Source organism: Dermacentor variabilis, unplaced genomic scaffold, assembly GCF_050947875.1.
Source record: "Dermacentor variabilis isolate Ectoservices unplaced genomic scaffold, ASM5094787v1 scaffold_14, whole genome shotgun sequence".
NCBI classification, from domain to species: Eukaryota; Metazoa; Arthropoda; class Arachnida; order Ixodida; family Ixodidae; genus Dermacentor; species Dermacentor variabilis.
In genome coordinates this window covers 16,135,260-16,152,155 of record NW_027460302.1, presented here as the reverse complement: position 1 = coordinate 16,152,155, position 16,896 = coordinate 16,135,260, and the positions used below count along the sequence as shown (strand labels likewise).

The following is a 16,896-nucleotide window of genomic DNA, read 5'->3' as shown; positions in this document are numbered from 1 at the left end:
CTGGCTAACACTCCCAAGGTTAGTTTTTGAAGAGCACATAAATACCCAAGAAAGTGCACGGGGAAACCGCGGTTAGGGCATCGCGCGCGTAATGTGAAGACGTGGGATAGTTTCCCACCTGCGGCAAGTTGTTTTTCATCCTCTTTCATTGCTATTGTTTATCATTTAATTCAATTGGTAAGTACAAGCAATGTCCCCTATGTTTTCCTGGTGTCTTTGTTGGCTTCTCATATGATAATTAAAAATTCGGCTCCTCGTTTAACCCTCTTTCTTTTCGTTCTGATCAGCATCAGAAATTCGCCAGCAATAATCTGCCCTCTAAACCAGCTTGCGCTGTCAGGTTACTACGCCCACTCGTTGTTAAACTTATCTCCAATGTTGTGCCTGGCAGCATGCTGATCGCGTTCGTGAGCTCGGACGACCCTCTTTGGCGTGGCCTGCTGTTCGCCTTCACCATGTTCTTCTCGGCCATGTTGGAGTCTATACTGAACGGCCAGTATGACTACCGCATCTACGTCATCTCTATGCGCATGCGCTCGGCCATGATCAACGCCATCTACAAGAAGGTGCGTGCCCCGTGGCCCGTCGCATGTCGACCTTGGACGTTTTTTCTGTTGGCGCTTGTGTGAGCTGCTACGGGTCCATGGTAAAGCGAGGGTAGCGCGAAAAACAGCGACCAATAGAAACAACAAGCGATATCTCGGAAGTGAAAATTTAATCTTGCAAACTAAGTGCAGGTATGCTTAATAAGTAGTACTATAACGTCGCATTCGCCAAAATTTCGCCAGAAATTTAGCCGTGCCCCATAGCTTCAAAGTGTCGCACAGTTTAAAAAAAAAGATCGCAGTTTGGCCTGAAAGGTGAAGCATTGATGGTGATAGGAAATTAGTAGACAGCTCTACGAAGTAAGGACAATATTCATAAAAACGCGCTGAAGACGAAGGCGAAAGGAATACACACGGCAGGACTGGTGCCAGCCCGCCCCGTGTATTTATTTTTCTGCGTCTTTAGCGCGCTCTTATGAAAACTATCAAGATGAACCAACTCGCCCAAGCAGGGAACTGATATAGTTGTAAAATTCGTCTGATTTCTTTATTTATTAAATAGACAAAAAACACGGAAGCGTTGATATCGGTTATTTCGGGCAAAATTTTTGGCACATACGAGTACATTATTTTAGTACTCTAACGCGGCCTATCCAAATACACGTAAAACGCAGAAACGCTTTTCAGAGTTAACCCCTGGATCGCATTTAATGAAGTTCGTTGCATTTGAGAGAGAAAGTGAAATTCTAGTGTCAGTTGGAAGCGGAATTTCGATTTAGGGCCTGAATTTTGTTTAAAATATTTCGAAAAATTCCAAAGCTCGAAAAAAAAATAGAAGCACGACATTTACAACAATCTAATAGCTCTGCATCAAGAACAGATATCGCGGTTCTGTAAACGGCATCGATTATAACAGTCAAAGCGGACAAATTTTGTGTCAATTTGTATCTTAAGTGAACTGGTTACGTTGTGTACAGGGTGGTTCTTTATGAAAGGGAACACGCGAGCGCGTGGCCCGCGCTCTGCGGAGGTGGGGTGCCTCGATGTGGGCGTGCATGGAGCCGCCCTATGCGGGGGCTGCTTAGAGCGCCAGCAAGTGGCAGAAGCACGTCTGCTTGCGGCGTCATCTGTTGGCGGCCAGAATAACCAGGCATGGCAAGCGCCTGCTAGAATTAGCTGGAATCCCCCCCTTCGTCGTTTGCGCTGGGAGCGGAGCCTGCAGTGCAACGCCTGCTGCTATCAAACTGCGTTGGATACGCAAGTGCACTCAAAGCGTCAATATACGCCCGGTAGTTATTAGGTACTCCCGGCGTACCTATATTAATGCGTCAGCATTCTAGGGCTTCTTCCCTCGGAACTTCGTCCGTCCAGTTTTTCTGTCTGTACCGTGTGACACGATGCACTGCATGCATAGGTATACATGAGGGCCCTACGGAGGTGTATATGTACATGAGAATGCCTTGTAACTATGCATGACTAATGAGATTTGACTTTGACTATATATAGTGAATACTGAGAAGTATAAGTGTAAGTAAGGTTTATAAAGACATGAAATTAGTTACGATAATTTTAGTTCAGTGTAACGGCGATTAATAGAGGGTAATTAGGAATACTGAGCGTAATTACAATCAATTTATGTTAAATTCTTAGACTAATCAAAAATTACTAAGGTGAGATCAACCGAGCCTAATAAAGCATTAAGGGCACCTGTAAATTACACCTAGTTAAGCAATCTTAACCATTAATTACATACATAAACGTCGTCATAATGTTAACTAAGGTTGATTAATTAAGCAAACGTCGTCACTATCAAAATAACTAAGCCTGAATAATAAATAACAAAATAATTATGATTATTTACCTAAGCTTACGTTTCACTTCAGTGCACTTCTCTTCTAAACCGCACCGAATCAGATGACGTTTATTCATGCTATGGCGGGAGGGTGTGGCCAGGCCTATGTACTGCAAAAATGCGTGCAGACACTCTACTGGAGTTGTCAAAGTGTGCATAAGCCTACCCCCAAATTTAAGCCGGGCCACCGCCAAATTTCACATTGGCCCACTACCAAATTTGAGTTGGCGCACGGTCAAATTTCAACTTCGCCCACCTCCAAATTCTCCAAATTTCAAGTTCGTCCACACTGAAAATTTCAAGTTCGTCCACACTGAAAATTTCAAGTTCGTCCACACTGAAAATTTCAAGTTCGTCCACACTGAAAATTTCAAGTTCGTCCACACTGAAAATTTCAAGTTCGTCCACACTGAAAATTTCAAGTTCGTCCACACTGAAAATTTCAAGTTCGTCCACACTGAAAATTTCAAGTTCGTCCACACTGAAAATTTCAAGTTCGTCCACACTGAAAATTTCAAGTTCGTCCACACTGAAAATTTCAAGTTCGTCCACACTGAAAATTTCAAGTTCGTCCACACTGAAAATTTCAAGTTCGTCCACACTGAAAATTTCAAGTTCGTCCACTCCCAAAATTTCAAGTTCGTCCACTCCCAAAATTTCAAGTTCGTCCACTCCCAAAATTTCAAGTTCGTCCACTCCCAAAATTTCAAGTTCGTCCACTCCCAAAATTTCAAGTTCGTCCACTCCCAAAATTTCAAGTTCGTCCACTCCCAAAATTTCAAGTTCGTCCACTCCCAAAATTTCAAGTTCGTCCACTCCCAAAATTTCAAGTTCGTCCACTCCCAAAATTTCAAGTTGGTCCACTCCCAAAATTTCAAGTTGGTCCACTCCCAAAATTTCAAGTTGGTCCACTCCCAAAATTTCAAGTTGGTCCACTCCCAAAATTTCAAGTTGGTCCACTCCCAAAATTTCAAGTTCGTCCACTCCCAAAATTTCAAGTTCGTCCACTCCCAAAATTTCAAGTTGGTCCACCCTGAAAATTTCAAGTTCGTCCACCCTGAAAATTTCAAGTTCGTCCACCCTGAAAATTTCAAGTTCGTCCACACTGAAAATTTCAAGTTCGTCCACACTGAAAATTTCAAGTTCGTCCACACTGAAAATTTCAAGTTCGTCCACACTGAAAATTTCAAGTTCGTCCACACTGAAAATTTCAAGTTCGTCCACACTGAAAATTTCAAGTTCGTCCACACTGAAAATTTCAAGTTCGTCCACACTGAAAATTTCAAGTTCGTCCACACTGAAAATTTCAAGTTCGTCCACACTGAAAATTTCAAGTTCGTCCACACTGAAAATTTCAAGTTCGTCCACACTGAAAATTTCAAGTTCGTCCACACTGAAAATTTCAAGTTCGTCCACACTGAAAATTTCAAGTTCGTCCACACTGAAAATTTCAAGTTCGTCCACACTGAAAATTTCAAGTTCGTCCACACTGAAAATTTCAAGTTCGTCCACTCCCAAAATTTCAAGTTCGTCCACTCCCAAAATTTCAAGTTCGTCCGCTCCCAAAATTTCAAGTTCGTCCGCTCCCAAAATTTCAAGTTCGTCCGCTCCCAAAATTTCAAGTTCGTCCGCTCCCAAAATTTCAAGTTCGTCCACTCCCAAAATTTCAAGTTCGTCCACTCCCAAAATTTCAAGTTCGTCCACTCCCAAAATTTCAAGTTCGTCCACTCCCAAAATTTCAAGTTCGTCCACTCCCAAAATTTCAAGTTGGTTCACCCTCACATTGCCACTTGACCTACTACCAAGTTTTAAGTTGGTCCATCCTCACATTGCCACTTGACCTACTACCAAGTTTTAAGTTGGTCCATGCTCACATTGCCACTTGACCTACTACCAAGTTTTAAGTTGGTCCATGCTCACATTGCCACTTGACCTACTACCAAGTTTTAAGTTGGTCCATCCTCACATTGCCACTTGACCTACTACCAAAGTTTAAGTTGCCCCCCCCCAAAGTCCAAGTTGGTCGACCCCTAAGTTTAAATTGACCCACTCGCAAATTTTTTTGGCCTACACCCAAATTTAAATTGACCCACCCCTACTGTAGGCTTCGCCATGGATTTTCTGTGGTCCTTATGTATATGTATTGTTATACTCTCTAATCAACCTTCTTTTCAACTGTTCCTCATCGCTGATAAAGCTATCAATCATCTACATTTACACGATTATAATGATTAAATGTCGTAACTTCGCAAATTAGGAATTTTTGTGCAGATACAAGATACAAGTGTGAAGATACACTTTTCGCGTGGCGGACAGATCTTGCTGCGGTACTCGCCGAAGAATGCTTACGCATTAAAATACGCTGGGAGTGCTTAATAACTAGCGGGCATATGTTGGTCCTTCCACGTTTCCAATGTGCTAGCATACCTAGTGCGGTTTGCTAGCAGCAGACGCTGCGTTGCAGGCCCCGCCTGTAACGCATCCAGCTGGCTTGGAGGCAGTCCACAGCCGCTTGCCGCCAGTAGATGGCGCTACAAGTGGAAGTGCTTCCCTTTGCTGCCTGTTTCTGGCGCTCTAAGAAGCCTCCGCAGAGCACAGGCCACGTGCTCGCGTGTTCCCTTAAAGGACCACCCTGTACAAGGGTTCAGCAAAAGCCGTATTTCCATAATACTATATTTTTTGAGATTCATGAGCAACATATCAATTTTGTACGCTATAGGCGTACTATTATATGCAACTCACAGAATTATGGTATTTTTAATTGTTGAGTTACAGAGTATTAATCTTGAAAGTTTCGTTCTGATAATTTGCGATTTTGGCCAATCTTTAATAAAACACTCACAGCGTAAATGAAAAATTCAAAGCCAGCAGTCATTAAAATGTGTGATTTTCTTTTAAATGCAACAAAGATTGTCAAATACGCTGCAGCGGTTGCCTCCTTATACATGTATTTAGATGTGAGCCCCCGCCCCCCTCTCCGAACATTTCTGGCTACGCCACTGATACAGACGTAGGCATATCAGCTGTGTCAGCTCCCAAGTACAGCCCACAGAGGGTTGGAATACACATACAGGGTCGCCTACAATAGTTTGCATGGCACCCGTTCCGTAAAAACCCAGTGCGATGAGGACCTTCAAGGGAGCAGGCAGCGGCTCTCCTCTGTCGTCAGTGTTACAATGCAATCAGGGCAGTAAGCTGGGCTAGTTGGTGTGACATCATTAATCAAAAAACAGCGCAAATATCAGGGACACAGGCGGAGGAAGCGACAGTACGAGCGCTAACATCGCTTGTCCTGTCGCTTCCTCCGTCTGTGTCCCTGTTACTTGCGCTAGTCTTTTGATTAATGTTACAATGCAGTTGCAGCTCTGCAAGTAAGGCTGTAACAGCTCGCTTGGAAAAACGTTACCCGGCTAGAAAGTCCACTTCGTCGTAGTATTCCAGTGGATTCTGCCTGTCAATCAGACGCCGGGCTGGAGTCAAAGGTGCAGGCTTGTACACAGTCCCGTAAAGAAGTTCATTTGCTCGTCGAAGAAACGGTGCATAGCTTTCGAAGCTATCGTCTTGAAATAAATATCGCTACGCCGTTATTCTCGCCGCTCGCTTTTCACAAAATCAAAGTGAAAAGATATGGCAAAACGCGGTCCGCGGAACCAACGCGGTCGTCAATACACGGCGGCTGGCTACAGCGGCCTTGGCAGCGCACGGCGCCTATTCTAGCCGAGCGTATCGCGTACAAAGTCGTGCGGAGAAGCATGTTTTCAGTTTCAGTTTCAGTTTCCGGCACGGTTAGGAAGCCAGAAGGTATAATTCCGGCTCCCTAAGCGCGGGGAAGCACCAAGGAGGCCCTAACGTAGTGCCCCTTAGTAAGGTACGTTCCAGAATTGACGCCAGGGCGCCTTACAGCGTGTGAGACATCCTTGGCAAGGAAAGGAGTATTTCAGAATCCGGGGGCGAGTCGCGATAGTCGCTTTCCCGCGCGGTCGCGAAATGCGAAGTCGCTGCCGGAGAACAGCGTCGCTCTCCCGCAGCCTGTCGCGCGGCGGAAGACCAGACGGAACCCCGTGATCGTCCGCTCGCACGCGCGGCGACGCTGCTTATCGCCCGCGGGCGTTCTGCGGAACATCCCGGCGACGCCGGTGGCAGAAATGCGCCTGGAGTATCCATAATTGCTACCGCAATACAATTCAGGCTGCCGTTTCGGTGTACATTTGGTCTTCAATGCACCAAATAAGCTCGTTCTTGTCTGTACTGCGGTCCACGTGAAGCTGGACAAGCTACTGGCTCCTTCGAATAAGGACTGCACCATTAAGCTCCTCAGAAGAATCGTTCTACGTTCAAGTGGCGCTGTATGCCAAGTTCCCACGCGCTGCGGGCTAGAGTACACAGGGCGATGCTCAAACGAGAGGGAAGATAACGACCGCCGAAGCGCCCATTGCGGGTCGCGTCTGTAGGTGCGCACTGCAATTGTTCGCCGCTGTTGGACACGACAGTTCCATTGTTTAAGGGCACTTATCACTATAAATCGCTTGTTCAGTCAGACCGCTTGCGACTTTCTTCAGTATGCGTTCCGTGGAATAATCGCGCAGTGATATAAATCTTCTCTAAGCCTCGGAAACCTTTCCTGATCGATGTGGTCTCCCCTATGTGAATTTTGGCATCTGCGCTGGTCTTCACTGTTTCATTTACTCGCTTTGTTCTTGGTATTATTTTTGCCGACTTTCATCCGTGCGAAGTGGTTATCGTACAGTTACGGCGACTGCGCAGTTAACAGTACGTAGCTTTAAATACTCGTAGTAAAAATACGTTGCGTTAAAACAGTTCTAAATACTTGCGTTTCCCACATACTGCGGCAATCAATGTAAGCGAAGCTTTGTTTGCTTTGATTGACGATAATTGGAGGCGATGTTGACACAAATGTTAAATTTATTCGACGCTTAGTCCAATATGGGAGTGCTGCGTTGATGTAAGGCACTCGAATCATCAACTTTTGGTGGGAGTCGAACCAACGACCTTGCGTTGTGCACACCTTGTGACGAACACCGTTGGTCGCGTCGCCACTCTTCTGCTGAGGTGGCCGCAATGCTTTCGCATTCATCCGCCTAAGGGATGACTAGGTGCCCCTCGAGTTTTCGCATTACGCTCCCGTCGAAATGCGACTGCCACAGAAAGGATCAAAACTGAGACTTCAGCAAGGCCGTAACAACGGCGGGCACAGAAGTGTTGATTTGACGTGCGACGGCCTCCGTAGTGTCGCCGAGACCCTACGGTGATTTATTGGGGCTTTGCGTCTGCGTGCCCTGCGTCAGTTGTCCGCTTGACAAATTTGCATGGTATTTATTTTTCAGAAATAGCCGAAACGTACCGTACCGCACCTCCAGCTTGCCCGCAACCGCTGTCGTGCGTATAACAGTAGCTTTTTTTGCCTTCTCACACCCACTTTTCTCTGAAAGACATTCAAGACTGAGCGTAAGGAAATACAGAAGTACACCGAGACACGTTATAAAAAAAATGTTAGAAAGCATTAATGCAAAACAGGGTTATAAAAAAAACTACTGAGGACCAACTAACTTAATACCAAATTACAGTGGAGGCTCATGCAAAAAACATATAATTGCCACGAACATTGCTCCTACACATAATCAAACATCGTCGAAATGCAGTATCGTTTAGAAAAGCATGAAGGAAAGAAAATAAACCAGCATGACGTCACATGCCAGATGCATAGAGACACGGCATACTGATAACGCAATTTCGACAAAAAATTCAGGATCAGGAGTCCCCTAAATTTGTTTGTCCGTTTGCGCGGCAGTGCTGTCGGAAATTCCACAAGCGAATGCTTCGTGGCAATCCCGAGAAATATAAATGCATCTGTCCTTCCATAAATGCCAGTAAAACTTATTTCATCATTCAGTCGTCGTGAAGAAATGAAATGTGCATCATGCATGTTCCGGCCATAAGCGTAATTGCATAATTTGATGAGTGTATTTAAGGATAATCTTGATGCAATGGTGCGGAAAACACAAGGACACGTTGACACATGAAATGTAGACCACAAGCACCAACTTTTAACCTATTCCGGAAACGGCCCACACATGCTGAAAATCCACTAACAGCGTGATGTTTCTTTTGCCGATAATCATTAACACGTGGCTTGCTATGCATTCAAGTGCCACTAAATATCAATTTCTAAACACGTATCTTTAGAAAGTCAAGTTCGCTTTGCGATAAGTAAATTGGGGTACCAGCACAATTCTTCTTTCGTTTTTTGTCTTCGTGTCGAGGTCGTTTTCTGGCCATTGGCAGAAAGTTAACTATGTACAAATTAGCCTAAGCATTGTTGCTACAGTAAGAGTATTTATGGGGCAAGGACAGGAGTGCCACGGTACGACTAGTACTTAGCGTACGAAGAGAAAGGTCACGTTTGATTCGAGTTTTGCTTCACTGGCGATTGCAGTTGCGAGGCATGAACCGACTAGCTCGACTTTGGATAGGTTCCAACATGCAGATTAAGTACTTATAATGGGGAGATCGTATCGAGGACGCAAACTCGAGCTGCAGACGGACAAATATTAGGAATGCTAATTTGCGGGTGTTAGATAGCGAGTTACGCAAGTTGCGACGAGTGTAACCTAGTGATTTTGATGCATTGGCGCATATGGTTGTGATATGAGAGGTCCAGGAAAATATGGATGTGAGATTACCGCCTAGATATTCGCATGGTGACGCTTGAGATACTAATCAAGTATTATGTCCGGAGTACTAGGTCCGTACCAGGTCCGTAGGCCCTTTCCTGGTACGCGACACCAGGAAAGACTAAAAATGTTCTACTTAATTTACCATAACCAGCTCGAAATAAAAAAATGCCCATTTTCATTCCATTACCCAGCGACAAACCCGTTCTCTTCATTCAAAGAAGGTGAGAGAGTTCTTGCGCAGAACAAATGTGTTCAAGGGCTCATTTTTGCCGAGCACAATTCGCACATGGAATAACCTTCCTGCCAATGTGGTTGAGTGTTCGATGGTGTCTTCTTTTTTGAGTGCATTCCGCAATAGCTAACGATGCTTCATTGTCGTAGCGTATTGTTTTTACCTAGCGTTGTACGTCTTGTGTAGGCTCTTCTAATGCCGTACTTGCTCGACAAAATATACACCGTATCCCTATACTGTACTGCTATGTACCCCCACTCCTGCCTAAAACCTTACATCGAGGCTGGCAGTATTTAATAAAGAAATGCATAAATAACTAAAGAACTAAAGACACGTAAATGCATGCATATATAAATAACTGCATGAATAAATACATAAATACATATTTAAACAAATCCATGCATGCATAGATAGATGTGCAAGATAGATGCATGCATGCATGCATAGATGGATGGATGAGTTTGCGTTTTTACGTATGAAAGACAGCACCTTGCATTTGTATTGAACTGAAATTGCTATTCCTCCTAAGCTACAATGATGAAAACAGAATAGCATTATTTTTGTGAATATTTCGTAATCTGAAGACAGAGCAAGCGACCGGGACAAGATTTGTACTAGCGGCCCGTTTAGAGCATTGGCCTCGGGACAGCCGGTGATGCCGAGGTGTGCCGTTCTCCTCGTCCCCACAGGCCTTGGCCCTCTCCAGCGTCGCGAGGGGCCAGTACACAACTGGAGAGATCGTGAACCTCATGTCTGTGGACACGCAGCGCGTGATGGACTACATACAGGTTTACAATCTCATTTGGATAACGCCGCTCCAGATTGGTCTCGCCATCTGGCTTCTCTGGGGACAGCTTGGCATTGCAACCCTGGGTGGCCTTGGCGTCATGATCATTTTGCTTCCGGTGAACGGCGTGGTGACCGCTTACATCAGAAAGTATCAGGTTGGTAGGTCCTCACAGTTCACGGCTTAGTGAATCTTACCATGCTGAGATGTCGCATTATACCTCTTGCGTTCATTCATTTGCCGGCATATAATGGAATCGCTTGGATTATGGCCTCAATTATAGGCTTCAGTCGGCTGTGCAGCAACTTAGTTGTAGAGAAGGAAAGCTCTTGCAGATCGTTGGCTCTTCAAACTGCCGAGGGGAAGGGCCGGCACATTACATTTCAATGGAGTCCCGGTCATTGTGGTGTACACGGCAACGAACTGGCCAGAGGGAAGGCACTCAACGAACCAGCGCTACTGGTTGCAATTGCTTTTACAGCTAAGCTGTATATGCCTAGGCGTAACACTCGTGGTCTGACCACAAATCCTACTGCGGGGGTATCTGCCATTGTTTAAGGGAGTATGAGCTATTGCACTCGTCTTACGTGACGGACGGACAAATTTCGTGTTAAGCAGGCATAGAAATGCTCATGCATTTCTTACGCTAGGCGAGACGCTCGTAGTCCGATCACGGAAACTGTCGTTAATTAAATAAAATGTGCGGCCTTTGACTTTGATGAGCCCGGTGGATTAACATAATGACCCGCCCATTGCACCCCTCCACGATAGTGATTGTGCGAAGCATAATGTGCGGCATTTCAAATAAACACTGTGATAAACCCAAGCCAAACGTGTGCTCAACCTTAAACACAAATACGTAACCAATAATGAAGAGTTTACTAAACCGTTGGAATTACCCCATCGACAAACATCGCGGCCGCACATTTCAGCTTCGCTGGTTTACCATCTGTATTGGGTGTATGTGCGATGTTTTTTTTTTTTTTTGAGAGTGGACGCCAGCTGCCTTCTCTCAGGTGTCATCCTAAAAGCGGCAGAGAAGCACTGAGACAATCTGATTAATCACTACAGATGACTCCAAAGATTAGGCCCTGCCATGAAATTTAGGCTAGTAGCAAACATTAAATGCAGCTGAGCCAGTGAACAGACTTAGGCTGGAGGTGGCGTTTACGCGCGGGTTTGTACACCTCGTGGGACGCATCGAGTCTCCGGACTGTCAGTGTGCATGAGACTGTGGGACTACGCGGAAGAACGACAAAGGTTGATCAATGACATTACGCGCCTCGACAGCCCACCGCTGTTGGAGGACGTTATTTTAGGCCCTTGGCCAGACGTTAAATCGAGTTTAAGGCCATAAAAGCCTTCCTTGACTTTTTAAGAAGTGCGGGCATGGACTATTGGCTTTGAGTAAACCAAGTTGCTTGCTATATGTTTTACATCATCCTTTTCTCGTCATCGTCACCCATCATCCGCCATTTCCTTCCCTTTCCCCCTCTTTTTATTAACGTTGCATACTCTAGCAAACGCATTGCAATGAGGAATTCCAATGAGTACCAGCTTTCTTTTTTACGATTTTACTCTCAACGTCCATTAAAGCACTTGCATTGATTTAACAGGGAAACATAATTCATTGTTGTTGAGTAATGTCGTCTCTAAGGGGTTTTGTCTGAAGTATTGTCATCTAGTGCACTCCTGCAAAAGCGGCCCACTGCACTTAGCGAAACAGCTTGAATTACCACAGAACACTTGTTTTGCGTGATTTGCAAATGGTACAAGACCGTTTTGGTGTCCCACCTGCGTGGTTATTTCCACGTGCTAATGACGAACCTTTGTCCACTTCACAGGTTCAACTAATGAAACACAAGGACAGGCGTATTAAACTGATGAACGAGATCCTGGGCGGAATGAAGGTGCTCAAATTGTATGCCTGGGAAAAGTCCTTCCAGGAGCGCGTGCAGGGCATCCGGAACGACGAGATGCAGTCTTTGAAGGTGCAGGCCTACCTTAGCGCCGCCGTCATATTTGCCTTCACCTGTGCACCATTCTTGGTGAGTGTTGACAATAATCCAATGGAAGCTGTGTCCTATGTATGCTGCAGGACGAACACCTATCATGTCAATCTCCCAAACCCCTCTGTTTTGTACTGATTCCAACTGGTGCCTGCATATTTCCCAATTTAATCACCCCACTTTCTGCTACCCTCGACTGCGTTTCCCTTCCATTTCTGCAACTGGCATTTGCCCAGTGCATTACGTGACCTGCCCAGATCCATTTTTTTTCTCTCTCCTAATGTCAACTGGAATCATCGGCCATCCACGTGTGCTCTCTGATCCACGCCGCTCTCTTCGTGACTGCTGTGCCCGACGTTCTTTTTTTCTTTTGATCGCTCTTTGCGCGCTCCGCGACTTGTCAAGCTTTTTTAACCTCCAAGTTTCTGTCACGTATGTTAGCAGCGGTATAATGCAATTATTATACACTTTTCACGGATAGCGGTAAGGCCTCCGGCCATTATTTTGTAATGCCTGCCTTATGTGTTCAAACCCACTCTTATTATTCTGTAAATTTCCTACTCGTGATCAGGGTCCCTTGCGAGTAATTGACCTAGATAAAAGAGCCTCCGCACAGATTCCAGAGGCTGACTGGCGACCATCCCTCGCCAGGCTATCGAATTTAAATTTTTTCTTGTTCAACTTCAACCCTACACTTTCTCGGTTACGGTCCTCAATAATTTCTTGCAATTCATCCACAGCGTTGCTGAACAGGACAGCGCAATGATATTATGCATGGTCTCATTAATCTTCGCTGTTTCTGATGGTCCCAGGAATATCAATTGAGGAAGTTGCCGCGTCTAATAACAACGAGCCAGGAGTCGGCAGCGCAGGTGTACGAACTTTACAAAAAGTGTTGATGAAGTGCTGGTGAACAAATTCCGGTCAGCTGAGCTATGTTTCCATGCATGTTATAGATCACTGCACATGATCAATGCTACACAATCGCACATTTTTGGGTACATAGTAACTCCATTTCTTTTCAGTTCTCTTGAAGCTGTACCCGCCACGGTGGCTTTGCGGCTATGCCATCAAATCGTGGTTTTGGCACGAACAGAACCCCAGAATTCAATTATCTTGCAGCTCGTCACAATCTGGGTCCTTCGCTTTTAATTCTTTTCATCTGAGAAGGGGTCATGCAAAGTATTCAGGCTGGATGTCAAGTCACACGAATGCAAAACTGTATGCATCTGACTTTATATTCGGCATTACGAGTTTACTTTAAAAGTAACATGAAGTAGCCTGACGTTCTAAAAAAAAAGCACACAGCTGAAACCAAAATTTTGGAGCTTCATCAACAGTTCTCGAAATGGCACTCGAGTACCACGCTGCTGCAACAGCTTCGTCCTGCGTATAGCGCTAATTCGCGTCACCCCTCGCGCGACTTGGGGCGCGAGTGGGCTCTGGTGACGACGACAATGCGGTGGCAAGCGTCGCTCATTGCCCAGAAGTGCACCAGCTTCAATCTGCTCCGAAGAACAATATTCAATGGCAATATTGCAACTACAACGCCAGGTACTCGGAAGCTTTTGTTTGTGCGTAAATTTCCGATGTCGAAATATGTAAAGTACCGCTCACTATATTTCCGCTGACATTTATTCCGAAATTAAAATCTTGCTCAGTTTCATTTGTGAAGACCAACATATTTCAAAACATGTTTTCGCTTTTTGGCTTGGATTAAAAACGTTATTCGTAGCATGAGCTGTGTTTGCCTTCGACATTGCATATTTTAAGCTTTACACGAATCTCGCAGTCGATTTCAAGGAATTGCAGCTGTCACGTCACTAACCCTAATCAGGAAGACTTATGCAAGTTGTGCCTTATTGTAGTCAAGGTAACTTCGTTAGTGCTGGCTCTGTGCAAGCTGAAATAAAACTAAACAGCGGTGCGCCATAATTGCAGCGTATCGTTTCTGGCACCTCCCCTTCAGTAACAACCTTCAGCGCCGTTTGTTTGCTTTTTCTGTAATTTTCAATATTTTAGAAGGCAATCTGGACGACACGTATGAAATGCCCGACTAATTAATCAAGCCAAGCCAGCTGAGCCACGACACCATTAAGGTTTTCTACTTTTCCCGCTTAACAGGTGGCCCTCGCGAGCTTCGCCGTGTTCATCGCCATCGACCCGGCGAACGTCCTGGACGCCAACAAGGCCTTCGTGTCGCTCTCGCTGTTCAACATTCTTCGCGTGCCGATGGCCTTCCTGCCGATGCTCATCACGTTCACTGCTATGGCTAGTATCTCGGCTGGGTTTTGTGACGTCCTTTCTTGTTCTGCTACCTTGGGATCGAATATTTTTAACGTAACATTCCTACCGCAGACGCTCTGCACATTTCACCGACTACCGCTCCGTCGAGCGCAAATTTATCGATGTGTCTTCAGTAAAACCACTTTGTACCAACGCATTTTCCGAGGCCGTTGCTTTTCGCTCTTCGTCAGGCCCCGCCCGCGTTATCAAATGACCAGCTGTGCGTGGGTCGAGCGCATGGAATCGCTCCACTACCGCCACGCTGTTCTGTCTTCTCTAACCATAGGTGCTTTACCAAATTTTCAGTGCGCTTTAACTTTAAGAACAATAACTGAAAGCTAGTTGTTAATCAATATATTTGCTTCGCATTCTAAAATGCCTACATTTTCAGTACGTCTCACTAGCCGCTATGACAGCTACAAAATGTTTGGGGCACGACGCGCTTCTAACAAGCACTTTATTTCTTCAAAGGATTGCACATGTAAACTACTGATATTGTAGAAAAACAAACCGACAAGTCTACGTGCGAGGGAAGTACATCGTGTTGCAGTAAGTGAAAGTTCTCACAGTTAAACGGCCGTTGTTGCGTCTCTTCGAGTGCCTACGTACAAAGAGCCTTGGCCAGAAAATTAAAAAAATGCGCTGAAGTACACGTCGTGTCAGACGAGCAGTTTTAATGTGAGCTCATCACTTGGCATTCCTCTATTTCGAAGCTAATTATACACTCAGCTTTGCTTTAACGAAATTTCTCGTGAATTGATTTCGTGTTCTGATTGTTTGCATTATTATGATGCGGGCGTGCTCAGACAAGAAAAAAAAAGAAAAACGTTTCACTTGGGAACTGCGGAATCGTAGAATATCTCACTAAAAACCCATGACGGTTGCGAGCTATGCGTAGGCTTTTCGTGAGTTGTAGCGTTTGCTGTTTTTCAGTTCTTCGTGTCCCTGGGCCGCATCAACAAGTACCTGCGCTCGGATGAGCTCGACCCGAATGCTGTGCAGCACAACGCAAGTGAAGGTTTGTGAGCTTTTCTGCTGATTCAACCTCATGCATATTCGAACGCGTCGTGGTATCTAACAGGCTATATTTCAGGCACGCAATAGAAAAATAATTGTCGATGTGACTAACTTTACGAACGCTTTAAGAAAACGGCTAATCACCACTAATGGATTTCTAGTACTCTTAAAGTTTTGTCAAAAGGCATATCTGCCATATTTTTGAAATACTAATCTATCAATTCACCGGCACACTAAGTGGTTCGCGCCGAATCTATCAGTCTCGACAGGTGACCAACTTTAGTCACCATTCTAACCAACTATCGATGGTATTGCGCGTCGTTGCAGGCGATCCCTTGGTAATCAAAGATGCCAGCTTTGCTTGGGAGAAACACTCTCAGCCCGCGCTGGATGATCTCAGCATCAGCGTTCCCAAGGGCGCCCTGGCGGCAGTCGTCGGCTCGGTTGGCTCCGGGAAGTCATCCATGCTATCCGCTTTCCTTGGTGACATGGTGAAACAAAAGGGCTCGGTGAACATCAATGTGAGTGAATTTTGCGAGAAAAGGATTTTCCTACGCTTACACGAAATAATTAGAAATAATGTACGCGGTTGGTTTCAAGCAACGGTGGGCATGAGTTTGTCCGAAGTTGACTGTGATCGATTCAGGATAGAGCCTTGAGCAAGAGATGAATAATACCATGTCTGCCACTCATCACTGTTATCAATTTTGTCACCACCTACTGTTAAGAATTGACAATCTGTTGCTGACGATGGTAGCACTCTTTTATAATGCAGGAAATATAAAGTTGGGTTCCAGTGCGACGCCCGAAATATAGGCTGCCGAACACGTTATGAATTGCTATAACATTAGAGACATTTAGCTTGTACGCTATTCCGGTAAACGGGAGCGGTTTGGGCGGATTACCGGATGGTCGGGGCGTAAACGTGAGCGGCCAGAGCGGTGAAGCCGCCTGGTCACAGAACACCTATACAAACTTAGAGAAGGGAAACTGTACCTTCCACAGTGCTACGGAAATAAGCGTAGCGGTGGCGTCGTGAACTAAAGTATGTGACCACGGGTGGCGCTGTACAACAGGAAACGGAAACGGGGTTTTGCACAGTATGGTCGCTTTACCTACTGGGTTCTGGCTGATGCGCATCGATCGTGCTCGAACGATCAGGGCGCAGCAGAATATATGTAGCGCTGAGTCATATCGAGTTAAGGCACACTCTGAACTGACTTTTAAGGGCATCCCGAGCCGTTTTTCGTTTATTACGCCGCCGTTACCCCGAGTTGTGCCGCCGCGCTCCAGCTGTTGCATTTCGTGTAGGGCTACTGACAGAGTGCGGTTTCCAGGTGGCACGATGGCCTCGACTGGAATAAACGCACACACCAAAGATTGAGTAAGCTTGAAAATATTTTATTTGCATTTTACAAGTACAACAAAAAAGCACACGTCTACGGATCCACACAAACGCGGTTACATAGTCAA

At 45.4% G+C, this 16,896-nt stretch overlaps 1 protein-coding gene across 2 annotated transcripts in view; it reads left to right on the top strand.

The window, feature by feature from the left end:
- LOC142567821 (multidrug resistance-associated protein 1-like) overlaps nucleotides 1-16,896 on the top strand; it is a 211,265-nt gene that overhangs the window by 74,142 nt on the left and 120,227 nt on the right. For both annotated transcript variants that reach the window (XM_075677969.1, XM_075677970.1), the window contains exons 9-14: nucleotides 392-566; nucleotides 10,014-10,268; nucleotides 11,956-12,159; nucleotides 14,245-14,391; nucleotides 15,340-15,424; nucleotides 15,751-15,944. In XM_075677969.1, coding sequence (XP_075534084.1) covers nucleotides 392-566; nucleotides 10,014-10,268; nucleotides 11,956-12,159; nucleotides 14,245-14,391; nucleotides 15,340-15,424; nucleotides 15,751-15,944 — 1,060 coding nt within the window. The remainder of the gene's footprint in view (nucleotides 1-391; nucleotides 567-10,013; nucleotides 10,269-11,955; nucleotides 12,160-14,244; nucleotides 14,392-15,339; nucleotides 15,425-15,750; nucleotides 15,945-16,896) is intronic.